This window comes from Ahaetulla prasina, chromosome 2 (genome assembly GCF_028640845.1).
Source record: "Ahaetulla prasina isolate Xishuangbanna chromosome 2, ASM2864084v1, whole genome shotgun sequence".
NCBI lineage: Eukaryota > Metazoa > Chordata > Lepidosauria > Squamata > Colubridae > Ahaetulla > Ahaetulla prasina.
This window is the reverse complement of record NC_080540.1, coordinates 202998683-203025698: the sequence shown is the minus strand read 5'-3', so window position 1 is coordinate 203025698 and position 27016 is coordinate 202998683. Positions and strand designations below refer to the sequence as shown.

The following is a 27016-nucleotide window of genomic DNA, read 5'->3' as shown; positions in this document are numbered from 1 at the left end:
TTACTTAAAGTGGATTATGAACTTCTCCCTCCCCCCATCCCTCTTCTCTTTTTCTTTCTTTCTCAACTGATTCTCCATTTTTACAGTAAAAATGCAAGATAAACATTGATGTCTGAACTGTCTCTAAATAGGCACATTCTCAATAAATAGTGTCACAAAAGACATCAATAATATGCCAACTTAAATGTTATAGCTGTCCCCCAAAGAGAGATCTGCCATTTTTTTTCCTTGTTAAGGTTCCATCCTGTAAAGCTGGTTGGGAATTGTGAGCTGGTAGTTGGAATGGTTGAAGTTATCTAGAAGCATGAGCAAGGCTTCCCCTCTCTAGACAAGAATCTTATATTTTGGGAAATAAGAGTGAGTTTATGGACACCTGGAAAAGGGCAGTTTGCAACCAAGAACAGCCGAGTTTTCTTCGTATGCTGTAAAGAATGCTGGGAATTGTAGTTTGATCAGTAGACTGATAAATCTGCATTAGATATCAGAGGCAGGCTGATATCTGCTATTGTGTAAGAAATAAAATAATGCGGCCACATAGAACAGTGATGGCTATCCTTTTCTGGACTGAGTGCCCAAAGTGCGCACACAAATGCATGTGTGCGTGCCCGAGCCTCCAAAATGCAATGGCCCCTACGCATATACTCTGTGCATGTGCATGCGGGGCCCCTGCATGCCTCCTCCCGTGCATGCACATGCACGCGCTGGATATACCCCACGCATGCACGTGAAGCCTCCTGCACGCACTCCACCCTGGCGCATGTGGCCCCCCACATGCGCCTTGCCCTTGGGGACCCCCGAACTGGGGCAACAACTTGCGTCCCCACAGAGAGGGTGCTGCGTGCCACCTCTGGCACACGTGCCATAGGTTCGCCATCACAGACATAGAATGTGTTAGTTTGAAAGGATATAATCTCTGTCCTCTCTCATTTACATTTTTGGATGAACAGTTGATAATTGGACAACTTCTCATTCAGAGAAGTAGGTGATGCTCAGATACATAATTTAATATCAACTAAAGCAGGAGTGTCAAACTGGCGGTCCACGGGCCGGATGTATCACACACAGGCCACGCCCACACCAGCTCCACAAAAGGGAAAAACATTGCAAAATGTCATGTGATGGCAATGTGACGCCACGAGCTTGACACCCGTGAACTAAGGGATAGGAGGGATTATGCTCAGTTGTACTTGGGAGCATTTGCATTCCAGACATCCAGCTCAACAAAACCATCCTTTTACGTTTGGAGCAAATTATAATTAAATCCCAATATTCAGTTCAATGTTTTGAGCTCGATTCCTGGATGTAAAGAAATTTAAGGATGATCTTGGGGGAAGGTATGGAAGAACTAATAAGAAGAAAGCTGCAACATCAACCAAATCTTACTTTCAGTCATGGGACAGCCTAAAATTTGCAGAAAACTTTGCACAATCCAGAAAACTGAAGCAAGCATGAGAAAGACCTGCCTTGATTTTGTTTGGTATAAGATGGGACAGAGAGAGACACTGGAAGAGGCCTTCAAAACGGATGCCAGCCCTTCAAGGCAGATGCCACTGAAATTTCTGGAGTGCCCCTTTATTAGTGTAGGGTACAGTACAGTGGTGGGATTCTACCGGTTCGAGCGAACCGTTACTCTGACTTTCAGCCCTGGGTAAACCAGTTTGCTCAGATTTTGAAGTGCGCTCGCCCACCCCTGCATTATACTCACCTATATTTCTGTTCCTGAAGCCCAGCTGATCAGGGCAGCCGAGTGGTTTGCCGTGCCTCAGCTGTTTTCCTTGCCAGCAGCAATGTGGAAGGTGAGTTTTCTCCAAACTGTGGAAATGCGCGCAGCGTGTGTCTGGCTTGCGCACTTAGTGAACCAGTTGTTAAACCACTAGGATCTCCCCTCCCCCGGTACAGTACATCTTACAATAAACAAAATCAAGGTGGTGTTATTTTGAGTTTGTTTCTTATATTTCTTTCTTCGTACTGGGTAATCTTTCTGTATCTCCTTCACTCCAAAGCAATTTCTATTTTTTTTTACTCGGGATCAAGTGGTTCCAAATAGTCTTTTGAGATGTACCATCTTCTTTCTTTTTATGAATGAATCCTTACTGCTGGTTTATCTTATAGAAAATATCCACCTTTTTGAGCAACACAACATAAGAGGCTCAATCTCTTGTGTTATGAATGTGCTGTTAAAAAGTGACATAATACCAAGATCACATCTACTAACTCATGTTAATTTAATTAACATGAATACTATGTATCTAAAGCTTCTTTTAGGTGGCTCAGCCAGACCAAATCTTTGCTTGTGATCTGTTGGGGGAACACAGTGGAAGAACATAAAACAATTATTGGATGCAATTAGGCCTTGTAGGCTGGGGAGAATGTAAAGAGACTATTTTGGTTGCTTGCTGTTTTAAAACCATGTTGTTTTCCATTAATGTCATCGTGCCTGGGGATCCAGTGGCAGTATGGAGCCTGTGAGTTGGTTATATTGATAGCAGTTGTATAGATTGTACTCTCCCGCAAATTCAGTCTTATGGTTTTAACTGTTTTAATGGGCTTTGCATTGCTTTTTATTTTTAATTGTTTATTGTTTTGTTATTTAACTGTGTTAAATAAGGGGGGGGGGTTAAGCACTGCATAAATTAAACAAACAAACAAACAGTGTGAAGTTGCCTAGAGCCATTTTGGATTTGGGTAGCCTAGCAACTTGTTAAATGAGTAAGAAGCACATCAGTGGTATAATTATATCTACACAATACTCATCTAGCATGGTTCAAATATTTGTTCAGGATTCCAACATGAGGTGGAATTAGATGTTAAATATTAGGTAATTATTTTCTTAAACATTGCTGGCTTGCTTTAGATTCTGAGCGTAGGCTTCAAGCTGATGCTCCTAAGTTTAATTATCTTGCCTGTTGGGGAGTTAAGCTCAAGCCTTCCACAATATCTTGCAACTACTCTGTTGACTTAATAAAGTTTTTGCCATCATATTGCCGGCTCATCCATAAACACATTTCTATGCACCATGCATAGCATTTGCAGTTACTAAGGATTATTTTCTTGAACATGTAAAAAACAAAAGTTGCTGATACGTGATCTAATAACATTACTTTTCTTTTTGTCATCAGCATTCTAGAGCAAAGGACAGGATGAAAACAGGAAGTGTGGAATTAAATTTGTTAGAAATATGTCGTTTTTTCAGTTTTTTTCTTTAATGTGCTTAAACCAGATGTATTTTGTGGTAACTGTTTTGCAATGTAGCGTTATGTATTACTAAAATTATTTTTTTAGGGCTTGAAAATTATAAAATAAACCTGTGGTCAGTTACTCTGGGAATCCGAAAACAATAAGTAACTGTTCATTCTTGTTCCCCTTTTAAATCTGCAGCTCAGTATTTTGCAAGCATCATGGTCATTGTTGGTTTATCTGTAGTAGTAACAGTCTTGGTGCTTCAGTTTCATCATCATGACCCTCAAGCAGGAAAGATGCCCCAGTGGGTAAGTGATCACTACAAATCAGCCTTCACAAACAGTGATATCATTTATATTTCATCACTTAGACTAGGGGTCTGCAAACTTGGCTTTGCTGGCTGAGGAACTCTGGGAGTTGAAGTCCACAAGTCTTAAAAGAGCCAAGTTTGCAGATCCCTGACTTAGACGATGCTAGAAAGAACAGATGATTTTAAGGATAGGATACTAATTCTTAACTTTCTCTCCTCACATTGGCTTATGTTGAACCTGCAGGATTTATGACTGACCAAGCAGGAGACCTTTCATCTTTTCTTTTGGCTTTTTCAAAAAAGTATTTTTGTTTCTTTTAATATAGGAAAAAAGAAAAATAAGGAAAAGTGAATTGAAAATTAAACAAAAACAAGAATACAGAACAGTCTCTCTCTCTCACACACAGACTTCTTACTTACCGTTATGGGTGGTTTGTGTCTTCCTTAGTCATGGTTCTCTACCAGAGGCCTGAGAGTTTGAGGGTTCATGCACTATCTTAGCTGTTCCTAGCACTGCACTCCTTTGGACAGAAAGCTCTGATGCTCTTCCTGGGATCTTTTGGAGCCACTCTTCCCGCTTAGATGTCACAGCCCCAAGTGTTCCTACTACCACTGGAACTACTTTGACCTTTGTTTTCCTCATCCAGTCTAGTTCCTCCTTCAGGCCCTGGAACTTCTCCAGCTTCTGCTACTTCTTCTTCCCCATGTTATTGTTACTTGGCACTGTTGCATCTATCACCAGTTCTTCTACATGACCTTCTGTGGAATCTCCCATATGGACTTGGGAGGGTCTAGTTCATACACTGTGCATCTCAGTTTCGATTCTTAAATTTATAATTGAGTGGACCCTGTTGCACAGTTACTTTCCGTCTTGAAAAATATTTTTAATTTACGGAAGCATCTATATATCAAAAGATTGGTCGCAGAAAAATTGTTCCCAACAAAAATCCTATTTTGTAATTAGTAAAACAGTAAATACTACCATAAGTCTTAGTTTCACCTGAACTTTGGCCCATTTCTTTAAAAATGGCCACCTAACCACAAGCCATGGCTTTTGTTCTGCCGAAAGCATGCACCTCTGAATTCAGTTCAACTCTTCCCACAACATCAGTGTCTTCATATAGGGTTTGGTTTTTTTTGTCCATTACCTTCTTTTGAAATGTTTTCTTGACTTTTTTAGTCTACAGTTTTAAATATCCCAATGAGTTTCATTTGAATAATAACCAGATCTGACTCTGCTTAGAATCAACTATGATCAACTTAAAGCAGTAAAAAGAAATGTTTTTCCTTAGTCTTGGCATTTCACGATTATCAATAACACCTTCTGAAGTTTTTTCCCCCTTGCTTTCTCATGTATACTTTTTTTGAATACATCATCACGTATGGTATTGCACTTTTGCCCCTCCTCCACTGTAAAATTCCTTCCACATGTAAACACTCTAAAATGTAATTTTTAAACATTAAATATTCATCATCAGGAGCGTATTATTTCTTCCTTGTACTTATTAAAAAGGCTCCATTGGTATCTTGGGAGCTAAACATTGTGATATAACAAAACATTGCACGGCAGAAGTACTAGTCTTATTCCTTTACATTTCTGCCACATAATTCTCTGAGAGCTACTTGTTGCAGGAATCTGAGTAATAGCTCCAAGACATGTTCTTTAGTTGTACGATTGTTTTCCATCTTGCAGATATTTACATAAAGTTCAAGAACTGTTTTGCGTATTCTAAGTAGCACAGATATTAGTTTATTTAAAAGCTACCCAACTAAATCCCCAGTTAAAACAGACTTTGCATTAAATATTTTGCTGAGTATTTTTCACTAAACAAATATAGGTAATCCTCATCTTACAACCATCTGTTTAACTATGATTCAGAGTTATGATGGCATTGAAAAGAAATGACTTATGACCCATCCTCAAAGTTGTGATGGTCCATGATTTGCTTAATGACGACAGTAAAATGGTCATAAAAATGAGTTCGATCACTCAATGACTCCTTTAATGACCTTATCGCATAGCAGTCAAAATCTTTGTCCCAGTTGTGGTCATAAGTCAAGCATTACCTGTACAGGAGTGACACCTTTCTCAGGTCTGAAGCTGGCTCAAAGTTCTTAGGGATTTTTCTGCCCAACAATTAGAATAAAATAGGAATTGATAAGAGAAATAAATGAAAAAGTGTAGACTGGTTGTGTCAAAATAGCAGTTGGCCTTTTCCCGTTCATTACATTTAGCAGGCTTAGCAATCGCTTTCAATCAAATTAAATTTCTTTGACTTCAATAAATGCAACTTTCCAGTGATTGGATTCTTGGCAAATGTTAATTTCTTGAGAGCAATCAAATTCTTCCTAAAGCTACCTGTAAGCCTTATTATGAAGGATTATAGGTATCTTTAAGAAAGAATCTGTTTCTGCGGCAAGAATAAAAAAGTGATTTTGTGAAAATACCTGAGATGCAGTCCCCTCCTCCCCCAAGGAACAGCTTAAGGCTAGAGGAAGGGCTGAAGGAAGCAGATAATTGAAAAATGATTTTGTCCAAGATCTTTGTAATGAGCGGTTATACTTCATACAGCAATTTACCAAACGGCAATATCCTTTCTGAACTGCATTGCTGTCTTTTGTGCAATCATTCACAAGACCTCCATGAAGGGCACTGAGCATTTCTGTCTTTTTCAGGTCCGTATCGTCTTGCTGAACTGGTGTGCTTGGTTTCTCAGAATGAAAAAACCAGGGGAGAACATCAGGCCTCTATCTTGCAGATACGGCCACTCGAGGCACCAGTCCAGTGTCAGCAGTGTAGAAATGAACATCTTACCAGGACACCATTCTATCAATGGCAACATGATCTACAGCTACCATGCCATAGAAAACCCCTGCTGCCCACAGAATAATGAGATTGACACCAAGGACGGAAAGGACCAAAGCTCTTCGCCTGAAGATAACGACAGCACTCAGAGAAAAGTTTTAATGGACACTATCCCAGTGATTGTGAAAATCCTGGAAGAAGTTCAGTTCATTGCAGCCCGTTTCCGGAAACAGGATGAAGGGGAAGAGGTCTGCAGTGAATGGAAGTTTGCAGCTGCTGTCATAGACAGATTATGCCTTGTGGCATTTTCACTTTTTGCCATCATCTGCACACTTACAATTCTCATGTCTGCTCCAAATTTTATTGAAGCTGTTACAAAAGATTTTACATAAGCTTCTCCAAAATGAATAGAAGAATGCCCCAGTGTAATTGGAAATTACGAAATGATGCCATTAGTTTTAAAGAACAATGAGATTTCAAATGGAAATAAAGACTTTCTATGCTGAATTCAGTATTAAAAAAAGAAGTCGGCATGTGTTTCAAATTCCAATTGTCTCCCCAGTGTTAGATATTCTAGATACAGAATTGGCTCTTGTTATTTGTTATTTGTTTCAAATAGTGTCTTCTCCCTATACTTGTGATCATAATCACCAATAATATTAGACAAGAAATCAGATACACAGCATACACTTTACTGAATAAATAGAATCTAAATGTGCTACTAGGATGTTGCTGCATTGGTAAATTCTTCCTAGAAACATGATCTTTGCTAAATGTATCGTTTTCAATATTTTTGTTTGACATCGTTGTTTAACACAGATTTCACCTCCAGTAATGTATTGAATGATGCTGTTAGTTGCTGTTTGCCAAATAAATGGCAAGTTTTAGCTTTTACTATCACTGTGATAATCTGAAACATTTTCCACTTGATAACAATGTGAAGTCAATGCAATACTTTTTTCTAATAAGTTAAAAATGTTTTCATTGTTGAATATTCTGTTTTTCTATTACATAAATTACACCCTTTCCCTAACTTGAGTGCTGCGGCTGCACACTTATTATCTTGGTATTTGAATTTATGTCTGAACATCTCCAATGCCCTTAAATTGCACCAACTTCATTGATTTTAATTCTCTTACAATTAATATATATCGCAACCCCAAATGTGCATGGAATGCAGCATGTTTCACTTATTACTGACAACCATTGATAGAAATTGCCGGTGAATAGCGCAGGCTGGTAATGCCTGTTATTAAGAACACAAAGCCTGTTATTAAGAACACAAAGCCTGCAATTACTGCAGGTTCGAGCCCGGCCCAAGGTTGACTCAGCCTTCCATCCTTTATAAGGTAGGTAAAATGAGGACCCAGATTGTTGGGGGGGCAATAAGTTGACTTTGTAAAAATATACAAATAGAATGAGACTATTGCCTTATACACTGTAAGCCGCCCTGAGTCTTCGGAGAAGGGCGGGGTATAAATGTAAACAAACAAAAAAAAAATTGGAGATAAAGTGAAATGAGCAAAATTAATACATGCCAAAGCAAGGTTCACTTTTTCTGCACTATATTGCTTTGAATGGAATACACATTCCCTTCACACCTAATTCCACATTAAAACCTGGTCATGATGACTTGTAGTTTTTACCTTCGACAGAAAACAATTGCAAAGTTTTTTTCCTATAGAATAAAAAGATTCAAGAGTCTAAGAAGCCTGTAAAATCACAGAAAGATGTTATTAATCTAGCTTTCCCCTCCCCCCCGTTAGACACCACGGTTAATGAATAAAGGAATTGTTCATTCTAAGTACCCAGAATTGAAATAGATAGTGATTTGCCAAACGCAAATAATCACATCATACATTAAACTTGCCCAAGATCACAATTTGTACGTATCAACTCTTGGAAGTATACAATGTAAAAAAAATTCTAACTGTTTGGAAGCTGCCAAATTGTTGTGATGATATCTTTCCCCGATAATTATTTCATGTGGAAGGTTTGAGAGAAACCGAGGAAGGGTTTACAGCATTTTACAGATAAAACAGAATCGGCCAAAACCATTGTTGTTGTTTTTTAAAGGATCTTCTTTTATAATCAAATCACATTTATAAAGAAAATGAAATATAAAGACTAAAAGGATAAGATTCACAAAAAGTTAATTTGATATAAAACATGTGCTTTTTGTAGACATTTTTTAAACACCTGTATTACTGATGCAAAAATCCATGTGATCTGCCAGTGAATGCATGCAAAGGAATCAAGAGAAATGAACAGCGAATATTGATTCCAACGTGTTGATAAAATGTAATGCACTTAAAAAAATGAAATTGAAGAGAAGGATGGCCTTTTGACAATGTGTATATACTGGAATCTATTTCCATAGGCATGACAGTGATGGAGGGTTACTGTTCCCCACCTGGAATAGAGTCTCAGCATGATACCAAGGTCTTGCTAGAAGACAGAAACCCTGCCCTGCTGATTATTCATTTAGCTGGCAAAGTAAGGCAGATCCTTTGGATATCCAATAGTCGCTTGATCTTTTTGAAGGAAGTAAGACGGTAACCACAAAATTGGTAGAATGACCTAATTACAAGAAAGAAAATTGTTAAGTGTTTCAAAGTCCTCATGTTCCTAAGCTGTCACCCCCCCTGCACCTCCCCTGCCCCCAATACACACAAAATCCAGAATAAGATGTAGAAGAAAGAAAACAATAGAACATGCTCATTATATTTGGTCGAGAGAGGTGGGCAAACTTTGGGCATCGATATGCTGCCAGTGTTAAGCAGTTGGCATGCATGTTGGCAAAAGTGTGCAGACATGAACAGAAAACCTCTTTTTCATCTTATTAGGAGGAGAGAACTATAAAAAAGGAGCTCATAATACTTTCTTCCTTGATGCAGTATCACGCTTGCCTGAGTTCCCCTGCTGATCTGATGACTGCTGACAGAAGGGCATGTGAAGGTGACAGCAGGAAGTAGTGGTAGAGAAAGTCATCCAGGCAGACTGCCTTGGAAGCTTTGGGATCTGCATGCAGCCCATTGGAGGCCTAGAATTCCCAATGAATTGGGTCAGCTTGTGTGCAGCTGTGGAATAAGCTATAGCTTTTCTGGAAGGGGAAAAAGTCTATATTTCCAAAACTGCCTACCCTTTTGGCAAGGTGTACTTTGATGTACTTAGGTACATCAAAACGCAAGCACCATAAATCAGAGACCTGCAAGTATATTTTGGGTTAATGTGACATTATTCCTCAGATACTTGCATTGATTATGGTGAATCGCAAGAAAAGGCTTGCCATGTGCTTAAACATGGCACACAAGCACACTAAACCATAATGCTTGAAAATCATGCTTCTACCATTCTAGGAAATAAAAACCATTCCATAAAAACCATAATTAAAAACGAAGATTTCTTCTGGTCCTTTGGCTCAAAAAAATTAAAGACAAATTTTAATCTGATGGCCGCAAACAAGGGCCCTGAGTTGCCCAGCTCTGCTATAGATTATGAGACCATGAGATCAAACCATTTTCTTTATGATAATGGGAGACACGGTGCAAACCATACCGAAAGAATGCACAAATGTTTAGCAAATTATTTTAAAACAACTACACGGTTGGAATGAAGTTATTTCTAAGCCTCTGTTTCTGTATTAATGGATGGTAACCAGTTGCACTAAAATTCATCCCTAGAGCTGAATAAAGATTCCAGTCTGGATCAAATGTGACAATAAATCCTTGTCGAAACAGGTGAAAATGAACATGCTACATGAGAACAGTATGAGTTGGAAGACAGGGTTTTAACTAAAGAAGTTTAAAACAGCAGAGCCATTTAGAGGAATTTATGTATTAGTTGAAATTCTAAAATTCTGCTAATTTGTTTTTTCTTCACTATTGATAGGGAATTCAGCTGAAAGGGGCAACAATGCAGTCAGAACTTGAGTTTGTTGTGCTGACCATAAATAACCATCAATGTTGTAAGATTATCTAATACTTTCATATAAGAAGGCTTTTAGTTCATATGACATACTAGCCCTATGAACGATTTCTATGTTTATACTACCAGTAGTGTATTAAAGGAAGCAAGCATATGGGAACCAGCAAAACAACCAACCAACCAATCTGTGAAGGTTTTTCATCTGTGCTACTCACTTTTGAGCTGAGCTGAAACAGAAGTTAGCAACAACAGAAGGATGTTAGTCACATCCTTATATACTGTCCAGAGTGGAATGCCCCCAACATATCACTACTCACCTTCTCCCTATTCAAATTACCTGGAGTTTTTCATTTCCACTTTCTCATTCCTAATTCTAGGGAAGTATCTACTGTATGATACTAGTGTCAGGAAGCAGGAATATCAGCCCACATTCTTTGACTCACATTCCCAGAATCAAGTTCACCGATAAACAGGAAGGCAATCTGCCCTCTTACTCTGTGAGCTGTTTGCAAAGAGGAAAATCTCTTGCAACAAAGCCTCCATCCTTTTTAAGGAAAAGGAATGACTATCTGATAACTATCCAAAGAACTTGATTCTGCACTTTTTGTACCAGCTTCTAGATAAAAAAAGGAAACGTACTTGCTTTTTAGGAAGGATTTATCTATTTATCTGGTTCAGAAGCAGGACCTATTCCAAGTACATCATTTTGAAAACCGTTGTAAACACTATTGATGTGGAAAATGTCAAGAGTGGAACTTTGGTAACATAGATGATATCCTTGCATTTTTTAAAAACTTAATAATGTCACGACAGGGCTTTACTTTCAGGCCTCTGGCCTTTTATCAACCTGTTCTTCAGCCTGAATCATTGGGTCTTTGCGATCTCTTGCACCCTTGATTTAGATGGGGGATTCTCTGAGACACCTGTCCCAGGAAGCCCCTTCAAAGCATCACCTGGAAGATGACTGTTATTTGGGGGTTGAAGAAAAGTTATTTGCTAGGCTATCATTCGTGTATATTTGCCAAGTTGATATTAAAAAAGAGTTACCCGTGGTGGACAGAGTTCCTGCTCTAGCTCCAGTTTTGTAGAGGGGCGCATGATACAGCGAGTGGTGGGGCTCATAATTTTGATGTGGCTCAAAATGAATTACTGGAAGCATTGGGTTCATTTGTCGAGGTAACGCATCTTCTATAACCATTTCATCGTCATCCCAACGACTGGCATCCATAAACATGCCATGAACTAGCACCCCGTCCTCAGGAGAAGGCAACTGAAAAAAAAATAAGATGGAAGGTGGGAGTCAAAGCTGAGCAAATCATTCATTAGCACTATCAAGTTCCTACCTTACTCAGGTACATATTCTTGAAATATAGCAAAACATTTTTAAAAAAGAATCAGAAATCAACCACAGTACAAGATAAACATGATGGTTTTATATAAAGATATTTCATGTGAATTCAAGATTGTCCTTCTTTGTGACTGGATAGTCATTGGAGTTATAGATTTATAAATACCTTTTCATCCATTGGTAATTCATTGCCAAAGTGGCACAGTTTCGAAGCTTCCGATACTTGGGTTTGGTCTCTGTAGACAGGAATGACGTTGTAACTAAAACTAAGCTCATCAATTGGTAAGTTGTATTTTCGAGCATGATTCTGAAGAGTTCCTGAGAAATAAAAAAGGGCCTGGTTCTCTTTTTAAGAACAAACAGCCAGTCATCAAAAAACCATTAACAATGCACAGTAATTGGAATTCAATTTGCCCTCACACAAACTCAGAAATATGTTCTATATTTACAATCTCTCTTGGCAAAGTCCAATTCATAATTTAATTTTCAATATTGTAAAAAAAAATTTATACAGCACTGTTTTATTATACTACCCCACTGTTCCAAGCCATCTTTTTAAAACGAAGAAAATGGGAACCGTATTATTTTGAACAATTATTATGGCCCTAATGTATTGGTTTACTTGCGAGTACCATATTGGCGTTTTATTTATTATTCTTATTACTTTTGTTAGTTCAAAATAATAACACAAAGGTATAAAACTTTCTAGTAGAGGGCTTAAGGACCTCTCTTTTGAAAGTCAGGCAGTGCATGATTTCTACTGTATTGCAGAGTGCGTATTTTCCAATCCACTTGGGATTCTTTTCACTTATTCTAGATTTCTTCTATCTTAGAGCAGGCAATACATTATAAGTACATACGGTTTTGTAGGGTGTTTTGCTGCCAGATCTTAGAACCATAGAAATATGGTTAACAGGAATTGAGGTGCAAGATTAATATAATGAGCACTGCATGTTTATGTCGGCAAACTGCTTCTGACTGTGAATTTATTTTCAAAATCGAGAAGGAAAGGATAGTCTGCTCTATATCATCCACTGCCTAAAACAGCATTCAATAAAAATGCTGCTTCAGATGCCCTCTTTTCTGGATACTCTTTTGAAATGAAATGAGCTCTACCAGGGGTCTCCAACCTTGGCAACTTTAAGCCTGGTAGACTTCAACTCCCAGAATTCCCCAGCCAGCAAAGCTATACAACCCTCTCATCCTCTCATCGACACAATGAACAACATGGTTTCAGGATACTAATTCAGTGGCTTTACAGCTTCCCCCTTTTAATAACAGCTTTATTTCCTTTTTGCACAGATTCAACCACCAAAGGGTTTTGGGGAGGCCTCAGGCCCTGCAGGGCAGGACACTGATTTTTTCTCACTGATCAGCTGGCGGAAGAAGAGAGTCTGGTTCCCATTACACCCTCTTGGTTTTTAGAAGCTAGCAGCGGTGGTGAAGAGAATTCTGCGGCCAATTTAAAAATGGTTTGAAGGGGATTGGGAAACGGAAACAATGCCCTGTGAACAAGGGTGAAATGCTACCAGATTGGACCGGATCGGGCGAGTAGGTAGCGAAGACTGGGGCTGGTTCGCCGAACCGGGAGCAATGGCTGGCTGGCCACACCCCCGAACCGATCCACGGCCCGCAGTCCTGCCATGCTTGCCTGCCTCCCACGCTGCCTTCCCAGCGTCCCGGTGGCCAGCTTGCAAAGGCAGGCAAGCTGAAGTCCATGTGGAAGGCAGGCAAGCAAGGCAAGGCTTCAGAGAGAAAAATGCCGGAATAAATACATCAATTCCTGTGGCACAAGCCCCGCTACCCCGCCCACCCCCACCGCTTTGCCACTCCATTTCTTCCTCCTTGCCAGCCAATCTCCCCATAAACTCAGCTGACACTTCCACACCACTGAGCACTTCCTTTCCTTCCCCCCCCCCACAACCTCCCCACGCACACTCAGCATCTGGTTCTGCAGTAAGGCAGAATCACCAACCCATCGGCAGGCACCGTGTGGGGGGGGGGGAGGAGGAAAGCTGCACTTACGAGAAGGGGGATGGTCCCCTCTTCTTTATGGGGCTTGACTTTGCCAGAGCTTCTCTGCCCACTCTTAACACTGCCGACACTGCTGCTGCTGGGAGACCAGCTGGACGCAGCCGAATGAGGCTTGCTCATTCCTGCCACAATTAATAGAAAGTGCCTAGGATCCAGGCTACGTTCAGGATCGCAATGGCATTAGCCCGAATCCGCCTCATTGCGGGACCTCCGGGCTGCCTGGGAGCTCTGAGTCAGCTGAAAAAAGCTTCAGTTCTTGGGGAGAATAGAAAAGAGAGTGAGAGAGCAAGAGAGTGATGGGGAAATGGCGACACCCGATTCTCTCTCCCTGCCTCTCTTCTTTGGCTGGCTCAAGCACACAGCTGTTTGTTGGCGCTCTTGTCTCCTAGCTTAGTCCCACAGAGCAAAAAGAGAGTGAGAGAGACCAAGGAAGACCGAGGTATCAAGGGCTGCGGGGGAAGGAGCTGCGGGGGAAGGAGCTAGCAGCTTCCCTGAAGCCCTGCCATGCTTGCCTAAAAATTGGATGTTGCCGTTTCCCCATCGCTCTCTTGCTCTCTCGCTCTCTTTTCTCATCTGACCATAGCCTGGATCCTAGGCACTTTCTATTACTTGTGGCAGGACAGCAAGCCTCATTCGGCTGCGTCCAGCCGGTCTCCCAGCAGCAGTGGCGTTGGCAGCGTTAAGAGTGGGCAGAGAAGCAACCAGCGAGTGACAGGATGCAGGGCTAGCAAGTGGAGGCAGGGTGAGGCTTCTGGGGTGCCTGGAATGTGGAACAGTTGGCTCCGTCGACCGCCAAAATGACAGCCCCAGTGCAGCGGGGCTGATAAGAGAAAAAGAAGAAAGAAAGAAAGGAAAAAGGGAAAGAGAGGGAGAAGAAAGAAAGAGAAAAAAAGGAAGGGAGAGAGAGAGAGAAAGAGAAGAAAGAGTGACATGAGTGATGTCAAGTTGGCCCCGCCCACCCATTCACATGCACACCAAGACACGCCTACAGAACCGGTGGCAAAAAAAATTAGATTTCATCCCTGCCTGTGAATCTGATCCCAATCAATCAGCTAACAATAAAATGGCTTGGCAGGCTATCCTGAGCATCTGAAACCAAAAGCAAGACAACTAGCTGAGCAACTACTTTTCCAACCCTTTTGTGGATGTGCTACCATTTAGAACATACACAGGTGACATCAGAGATGGAGACATTTATGAATGTTTACCGGTCAAAAATCCTTGTGGAAAAAAGAAACCAGAAATCCAAAATGATTTAGGTTGACCTCTTTTGAGCCAGAACTGGGAGGGGAAAAAAAAAACAGTTGATATATGTTAGGCATAAAATCCGACATTCCATTTAACTTATTAAACAACGGACTGCTGTTATTTTATTTGCAGAGAGGGACAACTGAACTGGGTTTGCCAGGGTTTTACTTCTCCATCTAAATGGATATGGCATCGTTCCTTCTGGTCCTAATCCAGGAAATCTTTGGTGCTGCAGGATGACAATATTTGAAGTTCTCCCAGACAGAATGAAGCTCAGGGCTTCTCTCACACAGATCAGAAGCTGGAGGAGGTGAGGAGCCACTCTTAGCATCTGCCTTAGTTTTTGCCCATAATCATTTTGGGTGCTTAGTGGGAAGATAGCAGGGTGAAATAGAGTGAACTCTTTCTTTTACTCCCAATCTTCCTGATTATATGACTGGTTTAAGATTGGAACTCATTCAAAACAACTACGAGTACTTTGCACCATGTTTGAAGTTAAAGAGAAAAGCATGGTTTTAATGCAAGGTCGAGGGTCTTCAGATCAGGGTACCTGCATAAATGCTGATATACTCAGTTTGTATATACAGCACACCAGCAGCATATTATTTCAAATATCATAATCATATGGCATAATTATCTTAGAGAAGTGGTAAGTCCAACATCTGATGGCAATGTTATTGTTTTGTGGAATTACGAAGGTACATAAAATCTCACTGTTAATTTTTGATGACAAAACTGTATCCCTTTTGCAAATAATCAGCTAAACTATTTAGGGAAAGCAATAATGCCATTACTCTCCCTTCTCCATTATTCTCCATGCCAAGAACAGGGAATATTACCTTCATTCTGCCAAGCGTTTTCTCATTAGTTTATTTGCTGCAAGTCATATTTGGCATATTAATTTAAACAAGACAGAAGCCAACTTGTAATAAATGGAAAGGCAAGCATTTGGCATGGTTTTTAATCCCCCCCTTTAAAGTGTTTCTTGTACCCACTTGTTTCATCATAATGGTGCCTCTGACCTTCATTTTTAACAATTTGATCAGTTTCAGCTATCTGAAATTGTTACTGTTCCCTGAACTCATTTTTCTTCCAGGCATGATTTTTTTTATCCTGACATACATACTTAATATCAGTGGTGGGATTCAAGCAATTTAACAACCGGTTCTCTGTCCTAATGATTTCTTCCAACAACCAGTTCCCCAAATTGCTCAGAAAGTTAACAACCGGTTCTCCCGAAGTGGTGTGAACTGGCTGAATCCCACTACTGCTTAATATGCATATTCTTTCAGATATGTTTTTTCTGTGCATATTTTTGAGTTGCAAATTGCAGTTTGGTATGCTAATGCATACTGGTTTGTATACACATTTCACAGGTACTCACTGGCCTGTGTTTACATGAATTTACCTCACATTTTATCTTTATGCCAAAATAATCAATGATGTCATGCAGTATTTCTCAACCTTAGCTATTTTAGGATGAGTGAACTTCAATTCCCAGAATTCCCCAGCAAGCCATGGGAATTCTGGAAGCTAAAGTCCACTCATAATAAATAGGTCTTTGGTGCTCTCAACTTTTTTGTGGGAAAGGGACAAGAAAGCTGAAGAATGAACTTGGGTTATATTCTTTTTTAACTTTCCTAAAACCCCTTACACCTGAAACATAGCCTAAATTATAGACCATTGGTACAGTGTACACCTATGAATAGCATTTCTACTTACATCTATGAAGCTTGTCCTGAGCACAAGGTCTTTCACCCAGCTCCCTAAAGGTTTCAGAGATGGATATGCGGCATTGGCCCAGAGGCCTGGAACCTGATTGTTAAGAAAGCTGTGGTACACTCTCTCCATTTCTTCAGACATTACTACAAACCCTGCAATGGCTTTGTTGAGTGTTTGTAGAGAGTTCTGAAAGTTGAACAACAATACTACGTTTTAATCTGCTGATACAGCAATTGTATCTTCCCAAAGCAATTGTATTGCTAACTCTCTCACTCACATTAGCTTCAATTTAATGCATTGTTTCTCAACCTTATCAACTTTAAGATGTTGTTGTTGTTAGTCACGAAGTCATATCCAATCCATCGCAGCCCCATGGACAACGTTCCTACAGGCCTTCCTGTCCTCTACCATCCTCTGGAGTCCATTTAAGCTCATGCCTACTGCTTCAGTGATTCCACCCAGCCACCTCATTCTTTGTAGTCCCCTTCTTCTTTTGCTCTCAATCGTTCCCAGAATTAAGCTCTTCTCCAGTGAGTCCTTCCTTCTTATTAGGTGGCCAAAGTATTTGAGTTTCATCTTCAGGATCTGGCCTTCTAAAGAGCAGCCAGGGTTGCTCTCCTCTACGACTGACTGGTTTGATCACCTTGCAGTCCAAGGGACTTGCAGGAGTCTTCCCCAGCATCGTAGTTCAAAGGCCTCTCAATTCTTTGGTGCTCAGCTTTCCTTATGGTCCAACTTTCACAGCCATTCATTGCAACTGAGAAAACCATGAGTGGACTTCAATTCCCAGAATTCCCCAGTCAGCCATGTTAGCTGGGGAATTCTGGGAATAGCAATAGCACTTAGACTTATATATCGCTTCACAGTGCTTTATAGCCCTCTCTTGTGTGTCCAATCATACTTGTGTATCCAGTCATACTTGGCCAATCATACTTGGCCAATAAATTCAATTCAATTCAATTCAATTCAATTCAATTCAATTCAATTCAATTCTATTCTATTCTATTCTATTCTATTCTATTCTATTCTATTCTATTCTATTCTATTCTAAGCAGTTTGCAGAGTCAGCATATTGCCCCCAACAATCTGGGTCCTCATTTTACCCACCTCGGAAGGATGGAAGGCTGAGTCAACCTTGAGCCTGGTGAGATTTGAACTGCCAAATTGCAGTCAGCCAGCGGTCAGCAGAAGTAGCCTGCAGTACTTCACTCTAACCACTGTGCCACTGTGGCTCATTGAAGTTGACTCATCTTCAACTTGCTAAATTGAGAAACATTGATCTAATGACCCTACAAAATGGAGCAGTAGAAGAGAAAATCAGTGATAAAATCTCAGCGGTGCTGCAACAAGTTTTTCTGAAGTTGTCTATACAACATATGCAGATTGCTTTCACATCTTCCAGCACATTCTTACAAGTATCCTTGCCTAATTGTAATAAGGAGTTTAGCAGTAATATACTGTTTCTGCTTTATCTGCTTTATATTATTTATGTTTATAAGAGGTTTTCCTAACAATTTTTATAGAGGATTCACAAACAAATGGAAACCATCTACTATATTAGTTTGAAAAGACAAAAATGCAACTATTGTGTCTTAACCTCTTTCAATTAAAGGAACCCTGGAAAACAAACATGGTGTGTCCAATGTTCTGAGAAATAAGGATGAATTTTTTCTGTCAGTAAAAGTATATGCCTGTGAAAATAGTGAGATAATTCATGGGACTGTTTTCCTGATTTGTCACTCTCTTCCAACGAGGTTAATGCTTTCTTTCCAATGATGCATTCTATGAAAGCAACATTTCTCCCATTCAGCCTTCATATCAATCTTCATTAGCCAGAAATTATTTCATGCTGCAGTAGGAGTGGGAGGGGCTTTTGACTTCCTGTTCGCTTCCCAAATGACTTTGTTGTGGGAAGCTGGCAGAGAGTGTTGCAAATCATGATCACATGACCATAACTGACTATACTATAGTGATGCTGCAGCAGCCACAACTCTGTGAATACAACTGATGTGAAGAACCTTGAAATTCCCTATTATACACAAGTAATGCATCCTGGATTTTGTAGCAAAATCTTTAAATTAGTGGATTTAAGATATAGAGAGTTCTTGACATACAACTATTTGTTTAGCAACTGTTCAAAGTTGAATTGAAGACAGCAAAGCCCACATTTTGGATAGAGAGGACCACTAGTTTGAAAGATGGGGTCAAAGAGGCCATTTATGTAAAAAATTGAGGGATGCGACATCATCAATCTCCAGTCTACAACACAGTCCTTTCAGCAGTTCCAAGAAGGCTCCACACCCATTTGCGCTACTCAGGTGACCCTGAGGACAGATAAACCTCCAGGTGGCCTCAATGACTCACTAAAAGAATGCAAATGACCAGTTGTCTGCAAAGAATATCAATCCTTCCATCCCCCACCATCCAGTCAGAGCTGAAGAAGCTTTTTGGATGAGAAGTAAAATGTCTTCAAAGAAAAACAAGAAAATCAAGTTGCCTGTTGAAAAAGCACCTTTGGGACAACTATGACCTGGATGACTGAGAATCTCCAGAGACATTTGACCTAATGTAAGGTTACAAATAGAAAGGAGAGCTTCAGTAGTATATAAATTAAAGCAGTCCTCAATTATGATTGGGACCAGAACTTCCAGTACTAAACAAAGCAGTTAAATGAATGATGCCCGATTTCATAGCCTTTTTCTTGTTGTTATTAAGCAAATCACCACCGTCGTTAAATATGTCCCATGGTTGTTAAGGAATACAGCCCCCCCCACCTTGCCTTTGTTAATTGGAAATCAGCTGGGAAGATTGTAATAACAATCACATGATCTTAGGAGGGTGCAACCATTGAAAATCCCTACTGGTTGCCAAGCACCCAAATTTTGATCATGTGACCACAGGGACACTGTCACAGTCATTAGTGCAAAGACTAAGCACAAAATTAAGTCATTAGGCCATTAATTAAGTTGAGGATTCTCTGTGATGCCATATGTAGTAAAAGGAATAACACAGATAAACCACCCAAACTAGGCTTGCTAAGTCCCAATGATATCACAGGTATTATTTAGCAACACTCAGTCTTACATATTCTTTCTATCTATCTATCTATCTATCTATCTATCTATCTATCTATCTATCTATCTATCTATCTATCTATCTATCTATCTATCTCCCCTCCCCCCCATATCATCCATATCATCTTTCTTTCATACTTCTTATCCACCTATCACTTTTGGAGAAAATCTCTGCTTTCCAATTTATTTACTTTTTCTGGTAGTATTGGAAAAGAATGATAGAAAACATTAGACAAACATTTGATTTAAATCCCAATCATAATACCAGAATTCATTCCATTAATTAAGAAATGTATGTTTTTATACCCTCAGCAGACTGAGAAGACCATTAAAGCGATCTACTTCTTGCCCAAGAACGGTAGTTAGAGAATCTATTCGACCTTTGCTATCCTTCACAACAAGTATCTCTGCAGCAAGGTCCATGTCCAGCTTCTCTGAAAAAAATAAAATAAAACAAACCCACATTGTTTTCATCTCTTAGAAAGTTAGTTACCATATATTTAAAACACACAGTGATGGCTAATAGATGATTTGAGGAGGGATTCGTGGGACAGCAGGCTCTGCTCAACACCAGAGTTCACACTAACTTAGAAACCCAGGAATGTTCTTTTATTGTTAAAAGGCTTTGATGGCAAAAGAGATGCTTGGTCAAGGCATTTACTTAAGCCTTTGGTGATGGCTAAGCATCTAATCCCCAGGCCCTCTTAAAGTCTGAGAGTTTACCGCCAACCTTCCTAAAGGGGAATTGTTTAGTGGCATTGCATAATGCATAGAGCAATGGCAATTAGTCTTCCTGGCCTCGGTTTCGACTTTTTAATCTCCCCCACTCAGCCAGAGGACAGTGTTCCATTCTGGTAGGAAATAGGCCATGCCTGTGAGGGTATTCTGGCTCCTGGCTCCTTGCTGCGTGACTACAGCCCTGCCTGAGTTGTTAGAGTTGCTGGCCGGCTTGGCAGTTGAGACCCCCAGACTGCTGGTCATGGGGGATTTCAATTTGCCATCAGCCGGCGTAGCATCCTCGACAGCTCAGGAGTTCATGGCTTCCATGACGGCCATGGACCTGATTCAGTTAATTGACGGCCCTACCCACGTCGGGGGAGGTACCCTAGACCTGATTTTTATCTCTGGCCAGTGGTTTAATGATCTGGTTTTAAATGATTTAGTTGTGGAACCTTTGTCATGGTCAGATCATTTTCTCCTTCGTCTAGACTTTCTGACCGCTACCCACCATCGCAGGGAGACGGAACCAATGCGTTGGTTCCGTCCCAGGCGCCTGATGGACCCGGAGAGGTTCCTGGCGGAGCTTGGGCGTTTCGAACACCTGTCCCACGACTCGACTGAAGAGCTAGTTGCGGCCTGGGAGCGGGCGCGGCTGGAGCTTTGGACCGTGTCGTGCCTTTGCGACCTCTGACCCGGCGCCAGTCTCAACCAGCTCCTTGGTTCTCCGAGGAGCTGAGGGAGATGAAGCGCCGGAGAAGACGCCTAGAGAGTGCCTGGAGATCCAGCCGCTCTGAGGCTGACGGACACTAGTTAGGTCCTATAGTAGGACCTACCTAGTGGCAATGAGGGTTGCGAAGCGTTCCTACGTTTCCTCCCTCATTGCGTCGGCAGATAACCGCCCGGCCGCCCTGTTTCGGGGGGCCCGCTCGCTCCTCCAACAAGAGGGGCCGGAGGACCCTACAGGCGTGCCGAGGAGTTTAACGGTTATCTATCGACAAAATCGTTCAGCTTCGGACGGATTGGATCAAAATTGGGTAGATCCAGGCGAGGGTTCGAGGCCCGTCTTGTTGAGGTGGTTTGGGATGACTTTGATCCTGTGACTCCGAGGACATGGACAGGTTGCTGGGCAGGCTGAGCCACCACATGTTTACTGGATCCGTGCCCCTCCTGGTTAGTACTGGCTACTCAGGAGGTGACACGAGGCTGGCTCCAGGGGATTACAAATGCTTCTCTGCGGGAGGGGGTCTTTCCCGCGGCCTTGAAAGAGGCTGTGGTGAGACCCCTCCTCAAGAAGCCTTCCCTGGACCCAGCTGTTTTAGGGAACTACCGGCCAGTCTCCAATCTTCGCTTTACGGCGAAGGTTGTAGAGAGTGTGGTGGCATGTCAGCTACCCCAGTACCTGGATGAAGCTGTCTATCTAGACCCGTTCCAGTCCGGCTTCCGGCCCGGATACAGTACGGAGACAGCTTTGGTCGCACTGGTGGATGATCTCTGGAGGGCCAGGGATAGGGGTTACTCCTCTGCCCTGGTCCTATTAGACCTCTCAGCGGCTTTTGATACCATCGACCATGGTATCCTGCTGCGCCGGTTGGAGGGGTTGGGAGTGGGAGGCACCGTTTATCGGTGGTTCTCCTCCTACCTCTCTGATCGGACGCAGAGCAGTGTTGACAGGGGGCAGAGATCGACTCAAGGTGCCTCATGTGTGGGGTGCCACAGGGTCGATTCTCTCACCCTCCTGTTCAACATCTATATGAAGCCGCTGGGTGAGATCATCAGTGGCTTTGGGGTGAGATACCAACTGTCGCTGATGACACCCAGCTGTACTTTTCCACCCGGGCCACCCCAGTGAAGCTGTCAGTGTTGTCCCGGTGTCTGGAAGCCGTCGGGTCTGGATGGGGAGGAACAGGCTCAAACTTAATCCCTCCAAGACGGAGTGGCTGTGGATGCCGGCACCTCGGTACAGTCAGCTGCAGATGCGGCTGTCTGTCGGGGGTGAATCATTGGCCCCGATGGAGAAGGTACGCAACTTGGGCGTGCTCCTGGATGGCCGGTTGTCCTTTGAAGACCATTTGGCGACCGTCTCCAGGAGAGCATTTTATCAGGTTCGCCTGATCCGCCAGTTGCGGCCCTTCCTGGACCGGGATGCCTTATGCACAGTCACTCATGCCCTTGTTACCTCTCGCCTGGACTACTGCAATGCTCTCTACATGGGGCTCCCCTTGAAGAGCACCCGGAGACTTCAGCTAGTTCAGAATGCGGCTGCGCGGGTTATTGAGGGAGCGTCTCGGAGCTCCCACATAACACCTATCCTGCGCAGACTGCACTGGCTACCTGTGGTTTTCCGGGTGCGCTTCAAGGTATTGGTTACCACCTTTAAAGCGCTCCATGGCTTAGGACCGGGCTATCTACGGGACCGTCTACTGCCGGCTTCTATCTCCCATCGTCCGGTACGCTCCCACAGAGAGGGACTCCTCAGGGTGCCGTCAGCCAAACAGTGTCGACTGGCGGCCCCCAGGGGGAGGGCCTTCTCTGTGGGAGCTCCGACCCTGTGGAACGAACTTCCCCTCGGACTCCGACAATTACCTGACCTTAAGACCTTTCGCCGCGAACTTAAAACTTATTTATTTCATATGGCTGGACTAGCCTGATTTTTATTTTTATTAGATGGGTTTTTAAAATTGTGTTATTTTACAGGGGAGTATGTTTTTAACGTTTTGGGCATTTAAATCAGTTTTTTAAGGGTTGTTTTAAATTATTGTGTGTATTTATATTTTATCTGCCTGTTCACCGCCCTGAGTCCTTCGGGAGAAGGGCGGTATACAAATTAAAATATTATTATTATTATTATTACCGACTTCACACACCACAGCAGAGATCCAAATTAAATAGTTTTATGAGATAATATATACCAATCAGGGAAGGATGACAATCGTAATTTTTCACAGTAGGCAATGTTCAAACCAAACCAAACAATAAAACAAAATAAAATAATCTTCCCAAATTTTCCATGGCTTGGTAGGCTAAAAACTTCTCCTACACTTTCACTATGAAAGAGAGTAGTCCTGAATTCAAAACAGCTGGTATCCTTTCAAGGAAATGAGTTTTACATATATTCTCATATAAAATTTCAGCTAAAAGTATCTCTATTTATAAAAGGAAGGAAGGAATCATAAGAAAGACTTTTTTCCTTTCCTCTTGTCAGTTCTGACTTTCCTTTAGAAAAGTTATTACTACAAAATAGTTGTTTAGTTTTGTTTTAATATATTGTATAAATGCAAGTGATCTCTTTAAAAGGTAAGGGCTTTATTTCAATAAAAGCTGGCCCTTTTGTTAGAAATTTTGAAGTAAACCTTTTGGAAAATTGGACAAATGAGAGCACTACAATATAGCATGGAACTATACTCAGTGTCAATATACTGAGTTAACACCATATTCCCCAAAATTGCTAGATGCAATTGCTAGATAGGGCATTCTCCAGATTAAACAAACATCTTTGGAAGAAAGTACCGTATTTTTTGGTCTATAAGATGCACTTCCCTCCCCCCACAAAAGTGGGTGGAAATGTCTGTGCATCTTATAGAGCAAATGTTGCCAAAGCCCCGCCCACCTGCCAGCCCCCACCCTTCAGCCGTTTTTGGCTTTTGTGTGCCCTGTTTTCAGCCTTTGCGCACCCCATTTTTGGCCTTGGCACGCCCTGTTCCAGTTGGCTGGAATTACTGCTGCCACTGATCAGTGGGGATAGACAGCGGCAGTAACAATCACTGCTGCCTGGAACCGACCAAAAATTGGGCATGTGGAGGCCGAAAATAAGATGCCCGGAGGCAAAAAATGGGGTGCGCAGAGGCCGAAAACGGGATGCACAGAGGTGGTGATAGGTGCTAAATCAGGCTGTGATAACGTGCTGAAGCTGACCAGGCTGTTTGCTGTTTGCTACAAGGACGCTAGCCAGATGAATACCGATGGATGCTGGGAGGCAGAGGCAGATTTTTTTTTCTTCTTTTCCTCCCAAAAGCTAAGTGTGACTTATGGTCCGGAGCGTCTTATAATGCAAAAAATACGGTAATAGGTGACTTCCTTTGCTAATGAAGCAAAACAAAGGAACAAACCTAAGGATAGATTTTAAATCTACAGATGCACTGGCATATTCTGGAAAGCACTGCAAAATTAAGTATGCAATCTATGGACATACAGAGCAAGTAGATACAGATTTTATATTTGAATAAACATATACAAGAAGCTGCCAAATGGCGTTTTGGCAAGTGGATTTAACATTCTCTTTCTGGACTGTACTAACTCAAGTTAGATATTACACCCAACTATTTAACAGGGCCAACATTAACAACAATTAACAATTAACTATATTTTTCTAAATAATTACTCATTAAGAAAATATTTGCAGATATGCACTTAAAAGAATAACTTGCCTCAATAAAGACCATAGATCATCCCTCAAAAATGGCTTATCAATAGCAATGTCATTTGTATTGTATGTTATTTTTTAAAAGAAGCTAAAATTAAATTAGATTTAATCTGCATTAAATAAAATCATTATGCTGATTACTTATTGCTTTATAGCAATTTTATTTCAGAGTCTGCAGAGCAGAACTATACAAACCACAAATGGCCTGACAAGCATTTTTCAGGGTGAAGATTTTATTTTATGCATTTTTGAAGCAATGTAGGCAAAATCCATGGTGAAGTCCAGCACAATGTCTATATTGTGATTATAGAAACAAGATATGTTTTTTTAAAGGTATGAAGATTACTTTTATTCTGCATCCCTATTCTCAGTTACAAGATGTTTCCTCAAACAATTGTCATATTTTTACATTTTTGTTTATTTTCTCAATATTAAACACGAAGAACAAAAGAAACAAATTAATTCTGTGTGAACCTTAAGTAGCACACAGATTTTACTAGAATAACATGATCTTAAACAGCGGATAGACGAATTACATACAAGTTATTCATCTTGAAATGTTTATGTTCCAATTACTTTGTAATATATACTGGAGAATATTTATTTTTAAATGGCTTTTGTTGTTCGAATCGTTTAGGAGACTGATGTATTTCCCCAGCCAATATGTACAAAGACCTAAGATATTTTTTATTTCTTGAAAGGAATCTCTGGCGACTTGTTGTGATAGTTTCAGTTGAACAGCCCCCTTCTGTATAACCATGTTTGTTGTTGAAGATGACCTTAATATCTCTACTTATAAAATACAAACACAAAGAAATATTCTACTTCAGAGACCATGTCTCTCTCCAATTCTTTTTTTTCTCTTCCTCTAAACATTTACAGTGGCCGACCTTCTTGCCCTGCGAGATTCCCCTCTCTCGCGGGTTTGGCCCCCCACATTATCGAGGGCCCATCTTGAGGACGGGTTTTGGAACCCCGAGAGATGGCATGCCAAAAATAGGAGACTTAGGGGATTTTTAATTAATTGTTTTAATCGATTTTTTAAGGGGAATTTTAATGGGAATTTTATTTATTTATTTATTTTATTTTATTAGATTTTTATACCGCCCTTCTCCCGAAGGACTCAGGGCGGTGTACAGCCAAATAAAAACCCACAATATACACATTAAAACAAGACTAAAACCGAACATATTACAAAGATGGCCAAAATTTAAAACAATTTACAACCCTAAAATATAAATAGCCCCAATTAAAAATTTAATAAAACTTTTAAGCCAGTCCCGCTTGAATAAATAGGTGCGTTTTCAGCTCACGGCGAAAAGTCCGAAGATCAGGCACTTGACGTAAACCAGGGGGAAGTTCGTTCCAAAGCGTAGGAGCTCCAACAGAGAAGGCCCTACCCCTGGGGGCCGCCAGCCGACATTGTTTGGCGGACGGCACCCTGAGAAGGCCCTCTCTGTGTGAGCGTACGGATCGGTGGGAGGCATAAGGTAACAGCAGGCGGTCCCATAAGTACCCGGGCCCTAAGCTTTAAAGGTGGTAACCAAAATCTTAAAGCGCACCCGAAAGACCACAGGGAGCCAGGAGCGGTGTTACATGGGAGTAACGAGTTGCTCCCACTATTACCCACGCAGCTGCATTCTGGACTAGCTGCAGCCTCTGGGTGCACTTCAAGGGCAGCCCCATGTAGAGAGCATTGCAATAATCCAAACGGGAAGTGACAAGAGCATGAGTGACCATGCATAAAGCATCCCGATCAAGGAAGGGGCGCAACTGGCGAACCAAGTGTACTTGGTGAAAGGCCCTCCTGGAGACGGCCGCCAAATGATCGTCGAACGACAGCCGCCCATCCAAGAGGACACCCAAGTTGCGCACCCTTTCCATTGGGGCCAATAACTCGCCCCCAACAGTCAGCTGCGGTTGCAGCTGACTGTACCGGGGTGCCGGCATCCACAGCCACTCCGTCTTGGAGGGATTGAGCTTGAGTCTGTTTCTCCCCATCCAGACCCGTACGACTTCCAAACACCGGGATAGCACTTCGACAACTTCGTTGGGGTGGTCTGGGGTGGAAAAGTACAGCTGCGTATCATCAGCGTACAGATGGTAACTCACCCCGAAACCACTAATGACCTCACCCAGTGGCTTCATGTAGATTTTGAACAGGAGGGGCGAGAGAATCGACCCCTGAGGCACCCCACAAGTAAGGCGCCCTGCGGTCGATCTCTGC

At 41.6% G+C, this 27016-nt stretch overlaps 2 protein-coding genes across 2 annotated transcripts in view; one reads left to right on the top strand and one right to left on the bottom strand.

Annotated features, from left to right (window-relative positions):
- LOC131191388 (neuronal acetylcholine receptor subunit alpha-7-like) overlaps positions 1-7060 on the top strand; it is a 105491-nt gene extending 98431 nt beyond the window's left edge. The window contains exons 9-10 of the mRNA XM_058169465.1: positions 3379-3488; positions 6167-7060. Of these exons, the coding sequence (XP_058025448.1) occupies positions 3379-3488; positions 6167-6688 (632 nt within the window). The 3' untranslated portion in view covers positions 6689-7060. The remainder of the gene's footprint in view (positions 1-3378; positions 3489-6166) is intronic.
- Positions 7061-8443: 1383 nt separating this feature from the next.
- The window catches only part of DNAH6 (dynein axonemal heavy chain 6), a 187960-nt gene continuing 169387 nt past the window's right edge, over positions 8444-27016 (bottom strand). The window contains exons 69-74 of the mRNA XM_058168036.1: positions 19956-20083; positions 16576-16761; positions 14814-14886; positions 11738-11889; positions 11271-11493; positions 8444-8876 (exon numbers count right to left, since the gene is read on the bottom strand). Of these exons, the coding sequence (XP_058024019.1) occupies positions 8773-8876; positions 11271-11493; positions 11738-11889; positions 14814-14886; positions 16576-16761; positions 19956-20083 (866 nt within the window). The 3' untranslated portion in view covers positions 8444-8772. The remainder of the gene's footprint in view (positions 8877-11270; positions 11494-11737; positions 11890-14813; positions 14887-16575; positions 16762-19955; positions 20084-27016) is intronic.